This window comes from Ochlerotatus camptorhynchus, unplaced genomic scaffold (assembly GCF_037179485.1).
Source record: "Ochlerotatus camptorhynchus isolate MF236.1 unplaced genomic scaffold, CSIRO-AGI_Acam_v1.1 ptg000084l, whole genome shotgun sequence".
Classification (NCBI taxonomy): domain Eukaryota; kingdom Metazoa; phylum Arthropoda; class Insecta; order Diptera; family Culicidae; genus Ochlerotatus; species Ochlerotatus camptorhynchus.
The window spans coordinates 3,155,512-3,174,034 of record NW_027040574.1 but is presented as its reverse complement, the minus strand read 5'-3'; the positions used below and the strand labels follow the sequence as shown (position 1 = coordinate 3,174,034).

The following is an 18,523-nucleotide window of genomic DNA, read 5'->3' as shown; positions in this document are numbered from 1 at the left end:
TCATTTTCTGAAAAGGTAAACGAAGGCGAAAATCACTTCTAATTGGACTCAATATAAGGAAACCCTATCTGAATATAATAATGAAATACGGAAATCTAAGAGGCGGTCTTAGATTCAAATGTGTGAAAATCAGTACTCCTATAGTCGCGAGATTACAGAAAACTCTTGCGAAAGACCATACGATTGAACTTGGTAATCTTAAATGTTATGATGGAGGTTTTGCCAAATCTCCCTCTGAAACTTTAAATTTAATGATCGAAACACATTTTCCAGGTTCGGTATTGCGTGTGGAATCAGATAATTCTGATTCTGTTGGTGAAATGCGTTCTATAGAGACCTCGCCAGTGTCTCAGAGAATAGAAAACACCATACCAGATATAGCTGATGAAATTTTCACAATTGCCAGAGTGGAGAAGGCTATGGAAAAGGTGTTGAATGACTTCATCAATTCAACTTACATGTTAACGCATCCAATATCTTATTTTCAGTTTGCGTATCACTCTGGAAAATCAACAGTTACTACTCTCCATACTTTGGTATCTAAAATCGAAAAATCACTTTCAGTTAAAGAAATCGCACTTTGTTCTTTCTTGAATATTGAAGGAGCTTTTGACAACGCATCCTATTCTGCTATGGTTGACGCCATGAAGAAAAGGAACTTCGACACGCACATCGTCAACTGGATTCATACTATGCTTGCAAAAAGAAAAGTCACTTCTGGGCTGGGACGCTCATCTATAACAGTAAAGGCAACGAAAGGCTGTCCGCAAGGAGGAGTCCTCTCACCACTAATGTGGTCTTTAGTTGTAGATGATCTTCTAAGAAGCCTAAAGGCGAAAGGTTTCGAAGTTGTGGGCTTTACGGATGATATAGTCATCGTAATTAGAGGAAAGTTTGACGCTATCATTTCAGAAAGAATGCAACAGGCTCTAAAGTTTACCCAATCTTGGTGTGTTAAGGAGGGCCTAAACATTAATCCGTCAAAAGTAGTAATCGTTCCTTTTACTAGAAAGAGGAAATTCAACCTAAAGAAGTTCAAGCTTCTTAGTGAACAGGTCAAATACCTAGGAGTTATATCAGAGGCGTCGTGTGCCTTATTTGTTTACCTGTGCACCTAGCTTTGTTCGCTATAGTTTACACCACCATGAATTCGAGGGACATATTCTCAATTACTATATTAATTACTACCTAACGTTACGTTTGAAGGGCCTATCATCTTGTGTAAACAAAACTTGTATGGCCCTTTTCGCGCTGACCGAAGCACACGCCAACCGTTTTTATCACAAGACTAACTCTTTCCACTGAAGTGTAATGAAGAATATCCGTCAAACACTTCCGAAAACATTGTTTGATACAAAACAGTGTCAAAATCTAGAGAAAATTGATGTAGTCCCCTGGGTAGCAAACTTGAATTAATCAACTCTTTAGTCATCAAAACAACACTATCAGAATGAGCCAGGGGAAGCTCATAAGTTTTGACAGGCGCACCGGTGCAACCATCGGTAATTGAGAGATTTACAACTGTAAATAGAGTGAAAGCGAGCTTTTGCGCTCTCTTTTTCAATTACTCTCTTTGTCTGTAAACAGATATCCAAGTGCACAGCGAGAAATGCACACTTTGGGCACCCATACATCACAAATGTTCTTCTAATTTAAACTCACACATTCAAACCGGTCTGCAAGTATGATAACGTCCAAAGCGTACCAGACTGCTGTTTCCGTGTTGCTCCCGTTTGACGCGTAACTGCTGAAAGCTTCAATTACAACCAGTGCTGCAAACCACCATGTATTGTTTAAAATTTGTGGTATGCTTCAAGAGGTGATAGAAGGTCTGCTTGGCTTACATCAGGCTTTTGACCATTCACAAACTTGCCACCCGCCACCCAAAAAAGCTCGCTTTTAGGTGCACACGACTTTTATCATGGTAGTGTTATCGACATGCTTAGAAATCAATGCATTAGGGATTAGGCAGACCATCCGAACTGAATTTAACCCTTTTTGTAGCAAACCAAGGTCGAAGATTTAATTGAACCACACTATAAAATAGTGTATTCATGGTCACTTGTGGTCTGGAGAGTAAAGAAGTACAGCTATAATGTAACCATTAAAATCTATAAAAATCTTATCGCATTTTTTTAAATTATTTTCACCTGTGTCGTGCACAGTTTTTTTTTATTTTTTTTTATTTTTTTTTTTTTTATATCTTTATTAAGGAGACTTTCAGCCGTTGGCTGGCTCGTCTCCGCTGTGCACAGGTTGCACATGTGGACGCGACGCCACTGCTGGAAATTCACATGGAGTTATCCTTAATTTTATCTGGAAATGCTTTTCCAAGTAGTTCCTAGTCCAAGTTGTACCCAAGAACTTGTTCACAGGGCTACTTAAAAAACACTGATCTCACACAATTGACTTGGAGCTCTAATCATAACCCTCGCAGTGTTGGAAAAGTTCACCAAAACTCACTATGACCCGCGAACTTTTCCCTTGGTGAACTTCGTGAAATATCGCGATCTTTTCCAACGCTGAACCCTCGTATAGTTCATCCCAAAACTCCCTAGAACTTTTTGTCCGAAGTACCTTGGTATTACATATCTGTAGAATCTATTTTAAAATCTGTTCAAAACTGCTTTGGAAAAATGTTCTTTTAATAGTTCTTCAAAGTAACTGTATCCTGAAAATCTAGTCTTGAGATTTTTTAAAGAGAGGAAGAAGCAAATTTTTTTCAATTTGGCATCGAAGTTCACGAGTTTATCACTGTGACATCGAATTTTCGGTATTATCCGGTTATCCCGATTTCCTGGTCATCCTGATTATTTAATTTTGCAGTTGAATCTGGACTCCTCAAAGGTGCGAAATTGCAAACAAAAGTGTGCTTTGATGATGTATCGTCTTGCTTTCTTCTGCGTTTTCGTTCGTTAGCTTAATGAACTTCCAACTAAGAACTAAGCATACTGTAGCACTGTAACAGTTATTTTTTTTAAAGAATTTTACATTGCCATTCAAGCGGAAAAGGGGAAAAAAGTGACTTTTCAGTGACCACCTTCAAAAAAGTAACAAAGTCACTAAAAAGTGACCCACTATCAGCCCTGTACTTCTGAAAGTAACCAGTTTGACAAGTTTCAAATAGTAAATAAATAAGTAAGTTAGGAGCTGAATGATTTGGAACACTGGAATCCATTCAAAAAAATTATTATTTATCATCATCATTCATTTGTAGGTCTCAATGGCTGCATATCATAAGTTTGGGGTCATCCTTTAAAAAAAATGTAACTGTACTTGCCTTACCAATCAGACTAAGGCCTCGATGTCCTCTGCTGTCCGAAGAAGTCGTCTCCACACTACTCGATCCATGACCACACGTCGCACAGTGGTCCAGAACTGTGAAAAGACGGTCAAAATTCGTGAGTCTTGCAATGTAGATAAGTGGTGCCTCGGACAAAGTTTCCGGATATGAAAAACCCCAGATCAACGATTGATCCCCCTAGAAGTGAGATCCAAAATTTATTCTATCTGAAAGATCATATTCAGGATTGGCGTATTCAGCAAGGTTTTCGAAAATATCGAAAGCGAGAAACTTTGCTGAATACACTACGTATCTATTTCTTCATCTCATTGAAATATGGACCGTTTTTCGTGGAAAACCGCTTAATACAAGTTTTTACTTTATAATTATTTTCTACTATTTTGAAACGTTGCCCAAATTTTTTTAAACATCTATTTTGTGATCTAATCAGCGAATCCAAACACATAAAGCAACCAACGATACAGACAAAACGGTTGCTACGACTACCATGACAAACTCGCTCTGTAACAAAGCTCGATCCGAGTGGTAGAAAGATAATGATATATTGCTTGCCTGCTTTGTTGCAATATACACGAATGAGGACATAGCTTGATATTAATCGGGAAAAGACATAACAAAAAAATTCCCATTAACACACGTGTATCATCTTCGGCTTTACTTCGTGAAGCAGCTTGCCAACAATTTGCTCGTTTCCTTCTACCGCCCCGAATGAGTTGGGTCGCACGAGCTGCTTGTCATGAAAAAGAACGGTGAAGATTATATCATTATTGTTGTCCACTTCTGACATAGCGTTATTATTCGGTTCGTTGATCGCTTGTTATTTTGTCATTTGGAGATATTTTTGATTCCTTGGATCTAATATTATTATTTACATATGTGTATTGATGTTTGGAACAACTTTTCGAAACATTTCAAAGAAAATACTTATAAAGTAAAAACTTGAATTAGGCGGTTTTCCACGAAAAACGATCCACATTTCTGTGAGATGAAAAAATAGACACCTAGTGCCTTCAGCAAAGTTTCTTGTTTTGATTGTTTTAGAAAAAAATAAGTTTTGGATCTCACTTCTAGGGGGATCAATCATTGATCGGTCAATGTCAAAAGAAGGAGATTCACGAGATAATGAATTTTGACCGTATTTTCACAGTTCTGGACCACTGTGCATCGCTAGCCTCGTAGTAGTCTGCGAAGGGTTTGCAAGTCGCCTGCTGCTTGGTCGATACACCTTGCCCGCTGCGCACCTCTTCTTCTTGTTCCAGTTGGGTCGCTTTCGAGAACCATTTTCACTGGGTCTTCGTCTGGCATTCTTACGACGTCCCCAGCCCAGCCCAATTTTTGCAGTGTGTTCATTCTCCTCCTCCACGTTCCGTCTTCCATCTGCACTCCACCCGTAGATGGTCCGCAACACCACCGGTCTAATTTACTTCTTGAAGACAGTCAACTACATACATCAAGTATATAACATAAAATGCATTAATAAATGCTACAACATTCAATAACTAAACACCACAGGACATCGTTTGCTGGCTGCTGCCGCGGGTATTGGGGGTTTCCCAGGTACCCGGTTCAAGCTTCAGTTGGCTGCGGTGGCTCTTCTTCTCTTTTTATCCCTGAATAGATAGTGTGAATAAGGGCGTCTATGTGATGTTTTGCTGTACTTGTTGTGGACATTAGTACATCCTTTTACTTAAACTTCTTGGGGACACCTTGTCTTTTTTATATAATTTAAAACAGGTAATTTTTCACAATATTGCATCTAATTTTACTCTGTGAGTTGTATGTGATAGCCCTGTTGATATTGAGCTGTCAACTGCTAGCGCTCAATTTACAGTGTAATAGTCACCTTTCGTGTCGGGAAAAATCGTATCTTGGGAATAATAGAAGAGTGAACAATATTCTTAATTTACAATATTTGCTTCCATTGCAATTACAAATTCAATGACATTTTATTAGAGAAAAATTGAAATGCCACGATCGCTAGTTTTCTCACTGTAACAAATGAACCATCTTTAATCCTCCTTTGTTCGATGAGTAAACCGAAGAAATGTAAATAAATTACACTTTTGCACTCTGTTTAGAGGAAGCGTATGGAAAACAGAAGCAAACTGCCCTAGTCTCGGCAATGTGATCCACGTGTCTAGTGGTGAGTTTGTGCACTTGAGGATGACCTTCACAGTCGATTAATAGTGGAAACATCCTATAAATAACACTCCACATTCATCCTCATTCCAACCCGGTGCGATATCCAAGTAGGCGTATCAACACAAACTGGAAAGCAGCGCCTGCTACTGCCCCGGATAAGAAATGCAAACAGAACTAAATCCCCAGGGAACGATTAGGCCCGTGCCCCGTCTCCGCCAGTCTGCACCAGAAGGAAGTGAAAGGTGATGCAAATTTCAAGATAAATCGATTCGGGTCGGCTCGTGGCCTGCTAGGATGAGATATAAACTGCCGCATCGCTAGTAGCAGGTTGACTCGCACTTGCCATCGCCGCCTGCTGCCATTTGTTTTCCTACGCCAGGACCGGTCTTCGTACAATTCAGGCGGAAGCTAATCGAGTGTGACTCTCAACCGACCAGCTTGCTGTGTGTCAATGTTTATAAGTCAAGATCACGTCCGTTGCACCACTGCGGTGCCAACTTATTATGACTACACAGCAGCTAATGCTAGTTTTGCGCCTTTTCCCGAGAAAGCCGACGATGAAAATGAGCCGGCAATCGGCGGCACCTCGGTCGACATGATTTGTAACTAAATAAGGGAGGAATCGTGAGCTGTGAACCGGGAAACCGCAGCCTTGTAAACGCTGGAAGCTGTTTAGGAAGTGAAAAATTGACATACTATATCGCACCCATCGATCGGATGAACATTGGCACTCAGTCAATTAACGAAATATCCAGTTCAATCCAGCTACTGGGTTGACATTAAACTCAACTAGTTTTGCACGCAATCCAAACCGCATCGCTGACATTGAGACTATCGGCGGAGTCGAATCTCGTCTCGTAGGTTGTTCAGCTTGTGGTTGAACCGGGCTCGACAGATTGCCCCAAGGCCAACCAATCAAGAAGTGACCTCTGCATGCGCTGTGATTTAATTACACACTATTTACGAAATTTGCATGTTCTGTCTAGTGCTAGCAACGACAAAAAAGACGCAACTTGCATTGACTTTTACGGACCTATCAGAAACGCATTCGCACGCTCTTAATGACTTTTTAATGGTCCGGAACGATAAAATTTCACCTTGGTCCGGTGCCAGGTTTCGTTTCGGTGGTGTTGATTTAAAGTATGACATGTCATTTGCACAACCGGAGGAGGCGTTGCATAAGGATCCAGCTAATATTTCATCATGAAAGCGGCACAAATGGCCCTCGAATCAAGTAGGCGATGGGGCGGAGATTCGACCGGGCTCCTTCCTATGGTTTGGTTGAACCATTTTGCGCCGGTATCGATTACGTATCGTCTCAGCATGAAATGATTAATTTTTTTCCAATAATGTAATCTCATCATGGGGGCAGAAGAAAATGATTGACAGTTTGATAGAGGAGGTTGGCTGGCGAAATGATGACAAAACTTGTTTGTTACGCGACGGGTGAGTACAATATCAACTTTTGGAATCAGCAACCTGAACCTTCGGGAAGCGGACGGTCAAAGACCTGACATTTTTTTTCTTCTGAACCCAATAACAATGCACATGATTAAACACCTACCTACTTGGATTATCTTTTACAACGATATAATGTGACGTTTTCAAACAAAACAAAGCGAGACGGCTGAGTGGATAAGCACGTTCGGAAAATCTGCCAACACAGAGTGCAATAAAATCCAAGCAAGCGGTTGTCCCCGAATGGCATTTATGGGTCGTGACCGGCGACGAACGAATGGTGGAATGAGCAAAAAAGGGTGAGCGTCATCGCCGCGGTATATTTTCGGACCTGTTGAGGAACCTAAGCTGGTACAGGACGTACTTGAGAGGAATCGCACGAATGACGTTGGGACGTTGGGAAATGACGTAGATCGGCTTTTCGTCTTGGTCGATGACGTACTGGATGCAACTGGAGTCATCGCTAAATTTACCGACGACTCAAATTGAGGTTAAATCTAGTCATCCAATCTGCTAATATTGACATAAATAGGTACTATAATACTATTAATATCAATATTAAAATATTCATCTATAACGATCATTCAACCGTTTAGTCAAGCTTATTTCAACTATATTTCAACGCAGATAAAATAAAATTCCCTGAACATTTTAGTTTCTCCAGTAATTTTTGAGGTAGCCTCCATGCGTAGGACGAAGAAAATCCAATAGCGTTGCAATGCGTTAGGACGGAATTGAAACTCGTTGGACGAATTTGGAATCAAGAAGCAGTGTTCGATTTTTCACAATATCTCAACAATTTGCGATTGCGACTATTTATCAAATCCAAGTTTTGGGCTGGTAAACGGCTGGACAATGCGTACCACTGCCCAAACCATGACGTCACAATCGTCATCGGAGATCTTAACGCTCAGGTCGGCCAGGAGGAGGAATTCAGACCGGTTATAGGAAAATGATTCGAAGTGGTTCTGAACGATCAAAAGATGCTATTTTGATGCTACAAAAATGCATTTATTGCACTTCGGTTGCACCACAAAAAAACATTCTAAACGCATTCTAAACCCGTTATTTTCATTATCTACACCCACGAGACACTCCATTGCAGCCTGCTAGAATGATTAGAAGTGGTTCTGAACGATCAAAAGATGCTATTTTGATGCTACAAAAATGCATTTATTGCACTTCGGTTGCACCACAAAAAAACATTCTAAACGCATTCTAAACCCGTTATTTTCATTATCTACACCCACGAGACACTCCATTGCAGCCTGCTAGAATGATTAGAAGTGGTTCTGAACGATCAAAAGATGCTATTTTGATGCTACAAAAATCGCCAAAAATACATTTATTGCACTTCGGTTGCACCACAAAAAAACATTCTAAACGCATTCTGAACCCGTTATTTTCATTATCTACACCCACGAGACACTCCGTTGCAGCCTGCTAGAATGATTAGAAGTGGTTCTGAACAATCAAAAGATGCTATTTTGATTTTATTGCACTTCGGTTGCACCACAAAAAACACTCTAAACGCATTCTTAACCCGTTATTTTCATTATGTACACCCAAGGACACTCCAATGCAGCCTGTTGAAATGATTAGAAGTGGTTCTGAACGATCAAAAGATGCTATTTTGATGTTACAAAAATCGCGAAAAATGCATTTATTGCACTTCGGTTGCATCACAAAAAAACTTTCTAAACGCATTCTTAACCCGCTATTTTCATTATGTACACCCACGGGACACTCCAATGCACCTGCTAGAATGATAAGAAATGGTTTTGAACGTTCAAAAGATGCTATTTTGATGCTACGAAAATCGCCAAAAATGCATTTATTGCACTTCGGTTGAACCACAAAAAAAACATTCTAAACGCATTCTTAACCCGTTATTTTCATTATGTACACCCAAGGACACTCCAATGCAGCCTGTTGAAATGATTAGAAGTGGTTCTGAACGATCAAAAGATGCTATTTTGATGTTACAAAAATCGCGAAAAATGCATTTATTGCACTTCGGTTGCATCACAAAAAAACTTTCTAAACGCATTCTTAACCCGTTATTTTCATTATGTACACCCACGGGACACTCCAATGCACCTGCTAGAATGATAAGAAATGGTTTTGAACGTTCAAAAGATGCTATTTTGATGCTACGAAAATCGCCAAAAATGCATTTATTGCACTTCGGTTGAACCACAAAAAAAACATTCTAAACGCATTCTGAACCCATTATTTTCATTATGTACACCCACGAGACACTCCAATGCAGCCTGCTAAAATGATTAGAAGTGGTTCTGAACGATCAAAAGATGCTATTTTGATGCTACAAAAATCGCCAAAAATGCATTTATTGCACTTCGGTTGCACCACAAAAAACATTCTAAACGCATTCTAAACCCGTTATTTTCATTATCTACACCCACGGGACACTCCAATGCACCTGCTAGAATGATAAGAAATGGTTTTGAACGTTCAAAAGATGCTATTTTGATGCTACGAAAATCGTTAAAAATGCATTTATTGCACTTCGGTTGAACCACAAAAAAACATTCTAAATGCATTCTGAACCCGTTATTTTCATTATGTACACCCACGAGACACTCCAATGCAGCCTGCTAAAATGATTAGAAGTGGTTCTGAACGATCAAAAGATGGTACAAAAATCTCCAAAAATGCATTTATTGCACTTCGGTTGCATCACAAAAAAACATTCTAAACGCATTCTAAACCCGTTATTTTCATTATCTACACCCACGGGACACTCCAATGCACCTGCTAGAATGATAAGAAATGGTTTTGAACGTTCAAAAGATGCTATTTTGATGCTACGAAAATCGCCAAAAATGCATTTATTGCACTTCGGTTGGACCACAAAAAAAACATTCTAAACGCATTCTGAACCCATTATTTTCATTATGTACACCCACGGGGCACTCCAATGCAGCCTGCTAGAATGATTAGAAGTGGTTCTGAACGATCAAAAGATGCTATTTTGATTTTATTGCACTTCGGTTGCACCACAAAAAACACTCTAAACGCATTCTGAAACCATTATTTTCATTATGTACACCCACGGGACAGTCCAATGCAGCCTGCTAAAATGATTAGAAGTGGTTCTGAACCATCAAAAGATGCTATATTGATGATAAAAAAATCGCCAAAAATGCATTTATTGCACTTCGGTTGCACCACAAAAAACACTCTAAACGCATTCTGAACCCATTATTTTATTATGTACACCCACGAGACACTCCACTGCAGCCTGCTAGAATGATTAGAAGTGGTTCTGAACGTTCAAAAGATGCTATTTTGATGCTACAAAAATCGCCAAAAATGCATTTATTGCACTTCAGTTGCACCACAAAAAAAAACATTCTAAACCCGTTATTTTCATTATCTACACCCACGGGACACTCCAATGCACCTGCTAGAATGATAAGAAATGGTTTTGAACGTTCAAAAGATGCTATTTTGATGCTACGAAAATCGTTAAAAATGCATTTATTGCACTTCGGTTGAACCACAAAAAAACATTCTAAATGCATTCTGAACCCGTTATTTTCATTATGTACACCCACGAGACACTCCAATGCAGCCTGCTAAAATGATTAGAAGTGGTTCTGAACGATCAAAAGATGCTACAAAAATCTCCAAAAATGCATTTATTGCACTTCGGTTGCACCACAAAAAAACATTCTAAACGCATTCTAAACCCGTTATTTTCATTATCTACACCCACGGGACACTCCAATGCACCTGCTAGAATGATAAGAAATGGTTTTGAACGTTCAAAAGATGCTATTTTGATGCTACGAAAATCGCCAAAAATGCATTTATTGCACTTCGGTTGAACCACAAAAAAAACATTCTAAACGCATTCTGAACCCATTATTTTCATTATGTACACCCACGGGGCACTCCAATGCAGCCTGCTAGAATGATTAGAAGTGGTTCTGAACGATCAAAAGATGCTATTTTGATTTTATTGCACTTCGGTTGCACCACAAAAAACACTCTAAACGCATTCTGAAACCATTATTTTCATTATGTACACCCACGGGACAGTCCAATGCAGCCTGCTAAAATGATTAGAAGTGGTTCTGAACCATCAAAAGATGCTATATTGATGATAAAAAAATCGCCAAAAATGCATTTATTGCACTTCGGTTGCACCACAAAAAACACTCTAAACGCATTCTGAACCCATTATTTTATTATGTACACCCACGAGACACTCCACTGCAGCCTGCTAGAATGATTAGAAGTGGTTCTGAACGTTCAAAAGATGCTATTTTGATGCTACAAAAATCGCCAAAAATGCATTTATTGCACTTCAGTTGCACCACAAAAAAAACATTCTAAACCCGTTATTTTCATTATCTACACCCACGGGACACTCCAATGCACCTGCTAGAATGATAAGAAATGGTTTTGAACGTTCAAAAGATGCTATTTTGATGCTACGAAAATCGCCAAAAATGCATTTATTGCACTTCGGTTGCACCACAAAAAAACATTCTAAACGCATTCTAAACCCGTTATTTTCATTATCTACACCCACGAGACACTCCACTGCAGCCTGCTAGAATGATTAAAAGTGTTTTTGAACGATCAAAAGATGCTATTTTGATGCTACAAAAATCGCCAACAATGCATTTATTGCACTTCGGTTGCACCACAAAAAAAACATTCTAAACGCATTCTAAACCCGTTATTTTCATTATCTACACCCACGGGACACTCCACTGCAGCCTGCTAAAATGATTAGAAGTGGTTCTGAACGTTTAAAAGATGCTATTTTGATGTTACAAAAATCGCGAAAAATGCATTTATTGCACTTCGGTTGCATCACAAAAAAACTTTCTAAACGCATTCTTAACCCGTTATTTTCATTATGTACACCCAAGGACACTCCAATGCAGCCTGTTGAAATGATTAGAAGTGGTTCTGAACGATCAAAAGATGCTATTTTGATGCTACAAAAATCGCCAAAAATGCATTTATTGCACCTCGGTGGCACCCAAAAAAAAAAATCTAAACGCATTCTGAACCCGTTATTTTCATTATCTACACCCACGAGACACTAGACTGCAGCCTGCTGGAATGATTAGAATTGGTTCTGAACGATCAAAAGATGCTATTTTGATTTTATTGCACTTCGGTTGCACCACAAAAAAAAACATTTTAAACGCATTCTAATCCCGTTATTTTCATTATCTACACCCACGAAACACTCCATTGCAGCCTGCTAGAATGATTAGAAGTGGTTCTGAACAATCAAAAGATGCTATTTTGATGTTACAAAAATCGCCAAAAATGAATTTATTGCACTTCGGTTGCACCACAAAAAAAAACATTCTAAACGCATTCTGAACCCGTTATTTTCATTATGTACACCCACGGGACAGTCCAATGCAGCCTGCTAGAATGATTAGAAGTGGTTCTGAACGATCAAAAGATGCTATTTTGAAGCTACAAAAATCGCCAACAATGCATTTATTGCACTTCAGGGGCCTCCCTTAGCTCAGTCGTTAGAGGTGCAGCTACAAAGCAAGACCATGCTGGATGTAACTGGGTTCAATTCCCGGTCCGGTCTAGGGATTTTTCGGGTTGGAAAATTTCTCAACTTCCCTGGGCATAGAAGTATGATTGGACTTGCCACACAATTATACCAATGCAAAAATGGTACAGGCATCGAAAGCTCTCAATTAATAACTGTGGAAGTGCATCTAGAACACTAACTTGAGAGCACGCTATAAGCTAATATGCGATTTGCAATAAGCTTGAAATGCTAAGAACAAGAAGAAGATAGGAAAGTTCAGCGCTTACTAGCTAACGAACGCCAACGGCCTTAGATTCATCGATTTCGCCGCCTCTAAGAACATGGCCATACCATAGAGCTAACTCTAAGACCAGAAGGTCCCGAAGAAACGTGCTCAACTTTTTGGCTCAGCTCTGGTACTATCTTCGGTCCCAAGCTAATCGATTCACCCCTCGAAACATAGGAAAATCCACGAACCCCTCATTTCATCTGTCAAACTCTCATAGCGAATCAAAACAAACATAGTGTAGTACTAGAATTTCAACTAGAATGGGGTACGTTAATCGTTTGCTTGGGACCAATAGGCTAGTCAAGTAGTGAGCCGATTTAAAATCGTTAGTTTCCACCGGTTGGCCATACGTAGTACCTACTTCCAGCATAGCCTCCCATATCGGTACACCTGGAGATCACCGCAGCAGACAGAATCGCAACGTTTTGATCGACGGAAGGTACTTCTCGGACATTATCGACGTCAGGACCTATCGCGGCGCAAATATCGATTCGGACCACTACCTTCTAACGGTCAAGGTGCGCCAAAAACTTTCCGATGCCAACAACATTCGGTACCGACGCCCGTTCACGGTACAATCTGGAGCGACTGAAGCTACCCGAAGTCGCAACTGAGTACGTGCAATGCCTCGACGCAGCGTTGCCGGATGAGGGAGAGCTCACCGAAACCCCTCTTGAGGACTGCTGGAGCAACGTGAAAGCAGCCATTAACAGCGCTGCTGAAGGCACCGTTGGGTTCGTGGAGCGGAATCGACGGAACGATTGGTTCGACGAAGAGTGGGCGGTGATGCTGCAGCAAGGAACCCGTCATAATGTGGAGCGATATAAACAGAAGCGAAGACAGCAAACCCATCTTTTCCGGGATAAGAAGCGCCGCCTGAAAGAGCTGGAGTGCGAGGAAATGGAGCAGCTGTATCGTTCTCAAGAAACACGCAAGTTCTACAAGAAACTCTACACATCCCGCCAAGGCTTTGTGCCACGAGCCCGAAATGTGTCGGGATAAGGAAGGGGGTATCTTATTGAAAGGTGGAAGCAGCCCTACGATCAACATCTGAACAGCGCAGAGGCGGAGGACCAAGGCGGCAGGAGGAATGGCTTCGTCGGTACAGCGGATGAGGGGGAGATGCCAGCTTCCACGATAGGTGAAGTTAAGGATGCTATCCGACAGCTTAAGAACAACAAAGCAGCTGGGAAAGATGGTATCGGAGCGGAACTTATCAAAATGGGCCCGGGTAAGTTGGCCACTTGTCTGCACCGACTGATAGTCAGTCCCTACGCACCCCCTATTCATCGATTTCAAGGCCGCTTATGATACTATTGACCGTGAAGAGCTATGGAAGATTATGGACGAGAACGGTTTTCCCGGGAAGCTGACAAGACTGATCGGGACTACGATGGATGGTGTACAGTGCTGCGTGAAGAAATCGGGTGCGTTATCAGACTCGTTTGAAACTCGCAAAGGACTTCGACAAGGCGATGGTCATTCCTGTCTTCTGTTCAACATTGCGCTAGAAAGGTGTTATGAAACGTGCGGGCTTTAACATGCGGGGCACGATCTTCAATAAGTCCAGCCAGTTCATCTGCTTCGCTGACGACGTGGACATTGTCGGAAGAACGTTTCAGGCCGTGGCGGAGCAGTGCACCAGGCTGAAACGTGAAGCAGAGAAGGTTGGATTAAAGGTGAATACGTCGAAGACAAAGTATCTGCTAGCTGGAGGAACCGAGCGGGATAGGGCTCGCATAGGCAGAAGCGTGACAATCGACGGAGATGAGTTCGAGGTGGTGGATGAATTTGTGTACCTCGGATCATTAGTGACGTCGGATAACAACTGCAGCAGAGAAATTCGTCGGCGTATTATTGCCGGAAGTCGTGCTTACTACGGACTCCACAAGACCCTGAGGTCGGGTAAACTTCACCTCCGTACTAAATGTACCATGTACAAGACGCTAATAAGACCGGTAGTTCTCTACGGGCACGAGACGTGGACGATGCTCGAGGAGGACTGGGTGTTTTCGAACGACGAGTTCTTAGGACCATCTTTGGCGCGGTATGTGAGAACGGTGTATCCAGAAAGTTGCGAAGGCTGGACGGGTACGATGGGCGGGACACGTTTTAAGAATGCCATTCAAAAATCCCCCAAATTGGAATTTGCCTCGAATCCGGTCGGTACAAGACGAAGAGGAGCACAGCGAGCAAGTGGAGCAGGATTTTGGAAGTGTGGGACGGTCAAGAAATTGGAGACAAGCAGCCACGGACCGAGTGAATTGACGTAACATTGTGATGCAGGTGCAATCCTGAGGGATGTCGGACCATGATAACTAAGTAAGTTGTCCGAATTTCTGAAACCTCTCAAAGCAAAGCCTGAAACTCATCGGTGGATTACGAACCAGAAGGTTCAGAAACGTTACCGGCAGAAATGGTATCCAACTAGAAGCCTTTGAGCACTCTATCGTTTGTCCATGAACTGTGACCGATCAAATCGCTTTGCTACAAACTAACTGCTTCCATATACAGCTCACATTGCAAACCCACCCCACTAAACACCACTCTACAGTGATAATCATATAATTACACACCGCCTGAAAAAAAAAAGTAGTTATATGTATGTGCACAGCTAAGTGGCCAACTAATTCGCCATTCGCTCGATAGATTTGATAACAGAACACAACGACTTAATTGCACCCCTTGAAACTCCAATCCCCTTGTCGCGTCAATCTAGTACCTTCCAAAACAGAGATAGCGTTACAGGACGCGATCGGATCGTTTTTGCGCCGGTGCCTCGGTCAATACGCTACATACACGCCATCGCCAGGGACACCAGGGACAGGGTCAAGCCACTGAACAATTTCCTCGATCGCCGCTTGCTTGGTTCCCGCGAGCAAAATAAAAAAAAATCCCCAGAGCTCAGAGCACGATTTGCATGAGTTGGGTTGGCCTTGCCACCGTCGTCGTCGGTTAACCGCGCAGTAGGCCGGGAGAGAACGACGATGAAGGAGATAGAGTACTGCGAAAAGGTGTGCGGTGCCAAGCGTGTGAAAGAGTGGAAGACAACACAGCAAAACAAGCCAGGCTAGACACGGCGGCGCGGCGGCCACGAATGCCAATTATCTCTGCGCCTGATGAACGCATGTGAGCATATTTTTCGACCAACGAGAGCGACGCCTACTTTAATTTCACGATTGAACTGTACTGGATGGCGCAGCGCAGTAGTAGATCGGTTTTGTTTTATTTTCCTCTCTAGAACAGCTAGCAGGGGATGAAATAGATGACTAATTTAGATTTGATCACGTTCGCGACGTGGACCGATTCTGAGGATTATTTACGACAGTTTTCCCCGCGGTGATGGTCACCAGTTGTTGTCGGTGTCGCCAGGCTTTGTCGAGCGTGTAAATTGTGACTTTGCACTTGAGTGTCTCTCTGGGTGTATCCGACATATTGTTTAAATGCTTGTAATTCAGCGTATCAAAATAGTATGCCCCCTTCGGCACGCCACTGGGCTTAAGGTAAACGCCAAAAGCCAGAGCAATCGCGAAAAGCTAAAGATCTACCCAAACAGCGAATGAATGAGATTTTAATTGAAGGTTATTGCGAATTGAGTGGTACCATGACGCATGATTTGTTATTAATGCCATTCGTGACTCTATACGGCGAACCGGTTCCCTCATTTTGCGTAAGGTGTTCAACTTTATGTATTGCAAAACAAACAAAAGGTTTTAACGTCTAGGAATTGGAAATCGAGGTCGCAACCTACCTTTCCGTCGTCCGAACGGGCCAAGAAACGCAACTCCCTTCCCGATCACGTTGTCGTCGATGTACTTCATGATCTTCATCGTATCCTCCGGGCGCTTGGGCGTAACGAAGGCCGCCCGTGGCTTGGCCGGCCGCAGCGGGAAGTCATCTCCGCTCAGCGACAGACTCTTGGTGCGACTTGCCTTCTTCAAGCTCATCCTAATCGCACAAGAATCCCGACTCCAAGCCTCTTCGCCTACTTCGCCCCCGTCCAGCGCCAACTTTGATTGGGCTCTATTCTTCTCTTCTCAAAAACGTTGCAGTACTAGAGCGAGCGATTTGCCACCCCTTCGTAAAACGACAAACACCGATTAGAATTTGATTTCTTTTTTTCTCACTGCCCAGCCCTCAACAACAGTAAACAACGCAATACACTCAAAAAAACCTGCTTGTTAACGACCTTTTCACCTTAACACGTAATACACACCATTTAACGTTGTTTACAAAACACAAAACGAATATTTGAATATTAATCTTCTCGCGCTTGCTAGAATACTAATTTGGCACGATATCAACGATCTTCGATAAATTTTCCTCCAGATTATCTAGCACGTGATTTGTCGCTGGAATTCTCTAAACGGATCCTACCGCAACTATTTTTAACTTTTCACACTTTCCGATTTCTTTCAGAGCACAGAAAAGCACAACACCGTAGACGAAACGCTATTTAGTGGGACGTGAAATTTTGCGCCTTCCAAAAAAAATTTCACTAGTTAACAACGCTGTGACAGAATGTCACATCTACACAGGTGACAGTGCCTCTTGATCTTCCGCTTTGGGTTTGTTCGCTCGAAAACGCACTTTATTTTCGATATTCTCTAGCTGTTTACTGCAACGATCCTGCTTTCTTTCTTCTGGCAAACTCTTCAATAAATCTGCATTGCATCACTTGTTATTTTCCACCTTATTTTTTGCTTTCAAAGAACCAACTTGTTTCAACGATGACAAAAATAATTATGAACAATCACACACAAAACATCCGCGGCTTTGCGAGCGAGCGAAAGCAGCGGAGAAGAAGCGAAAACGTACAAAAGAGACGCGTGCTAAGCTGGCCAAGTGCGATACTCGAATGTTTTGATCGGTAGCAGATGGCAGTAGGCCAAGCACCAAAGCGACCAAAGCAGTGAGTAGTCTCGTCTCAGCCCGCTCTCTCTCATGCATGGTGGGCAGTGATGCCACATTTTTTAGATTTCCAATCTGTATTTTCATCGCAAAAAATCTTTTTAATCTGTATCTGACTGACAAAAATCTGTAAGCAAATCTGTGCAATTTCTTTATTATGGTCTTAGTGCAGCTTTACGTAACTCTCCATTGAGATAATACATAGTTCAGAAGGGCTTTGAATGTTTGCTTTCTAAAGAATTTTTCGATTTGAAAGATCTCGAAATCCTACATTTTTTTTTATGTGATGTATATCTTTTCTGCAGATTGAAAATACAAAACATTTGTTGTGTTGTGAGTTGTGAGAGGCGAATCTGTTTCCGGCTGAAGATTTTCTTAATGAAGTAAATATCACAATTTTCTAGAATTTTATTTTTTGTATGTCTGTAATAACGAAAACCTTTATCTTAACATTTTTTTTTCAACTCCGTAATTTTTCAATAAGTTTTTACACATCTTTCTTTATCTTTCTTGATTAAAGAGACTTTCAGCCATCGGCTGGTTTTTAACACAAAACTTTTACTGAAAGTTTAGTCGAATTGCATACATTATTCCAAGGGGTGTTCAACTTTGCACACCTTAATTCGTGCCGAGTTATTAGTTGTGCCAAGCGCTCTGCCGAACTTACCTACCAAGGACAATTGAAGTATGCTTATCAAGGTGTTTGGAAACGCTGAAAGTTATGACTTTTGTATTTTTTTACAATCTCAATTTCTCTGATGGATCATGCAGACATTCACCTCCATTCTCAATAGAGCGTTAGCGGGTTGGTAGGTGGAAGAGGAACTGTAAACCATCAAACCAATACGGTGTTTAAGCATTGTTCAATCCCACG

The 18,523-nt window shown here is 41.5% G+C and overlaps 1 protein-coding gene across 3 annotated transcripts in view; it reads right to left on the bottom strand.

The window, feature by feature from the left end:
* Positions 1-17,592, bottom strand: part of LOC135698290 (uncharacterized) — a 105,886-nt gene extending 88,294 nt beyond the window's left edge. For all 3 annotated transcript variants that reach the window (XM_065218195.1, XM_065218196.1, XM_065218197.1), the window contains exon 1: positions 16,490-17,592. In XM_065218195.1, coding sequence (XP_065074267.1) covers positions 16,490-16,685 — 196 coding nt within the window. In that variant the 5' untranslated portion in view covers positions 16,686-17,592. The remainder of the gene's footprint in view (positions 1-16,489) is intronic.
* Between the last annotated feature and the right edge of the window lie 931 nt (positions 17,593-18,523).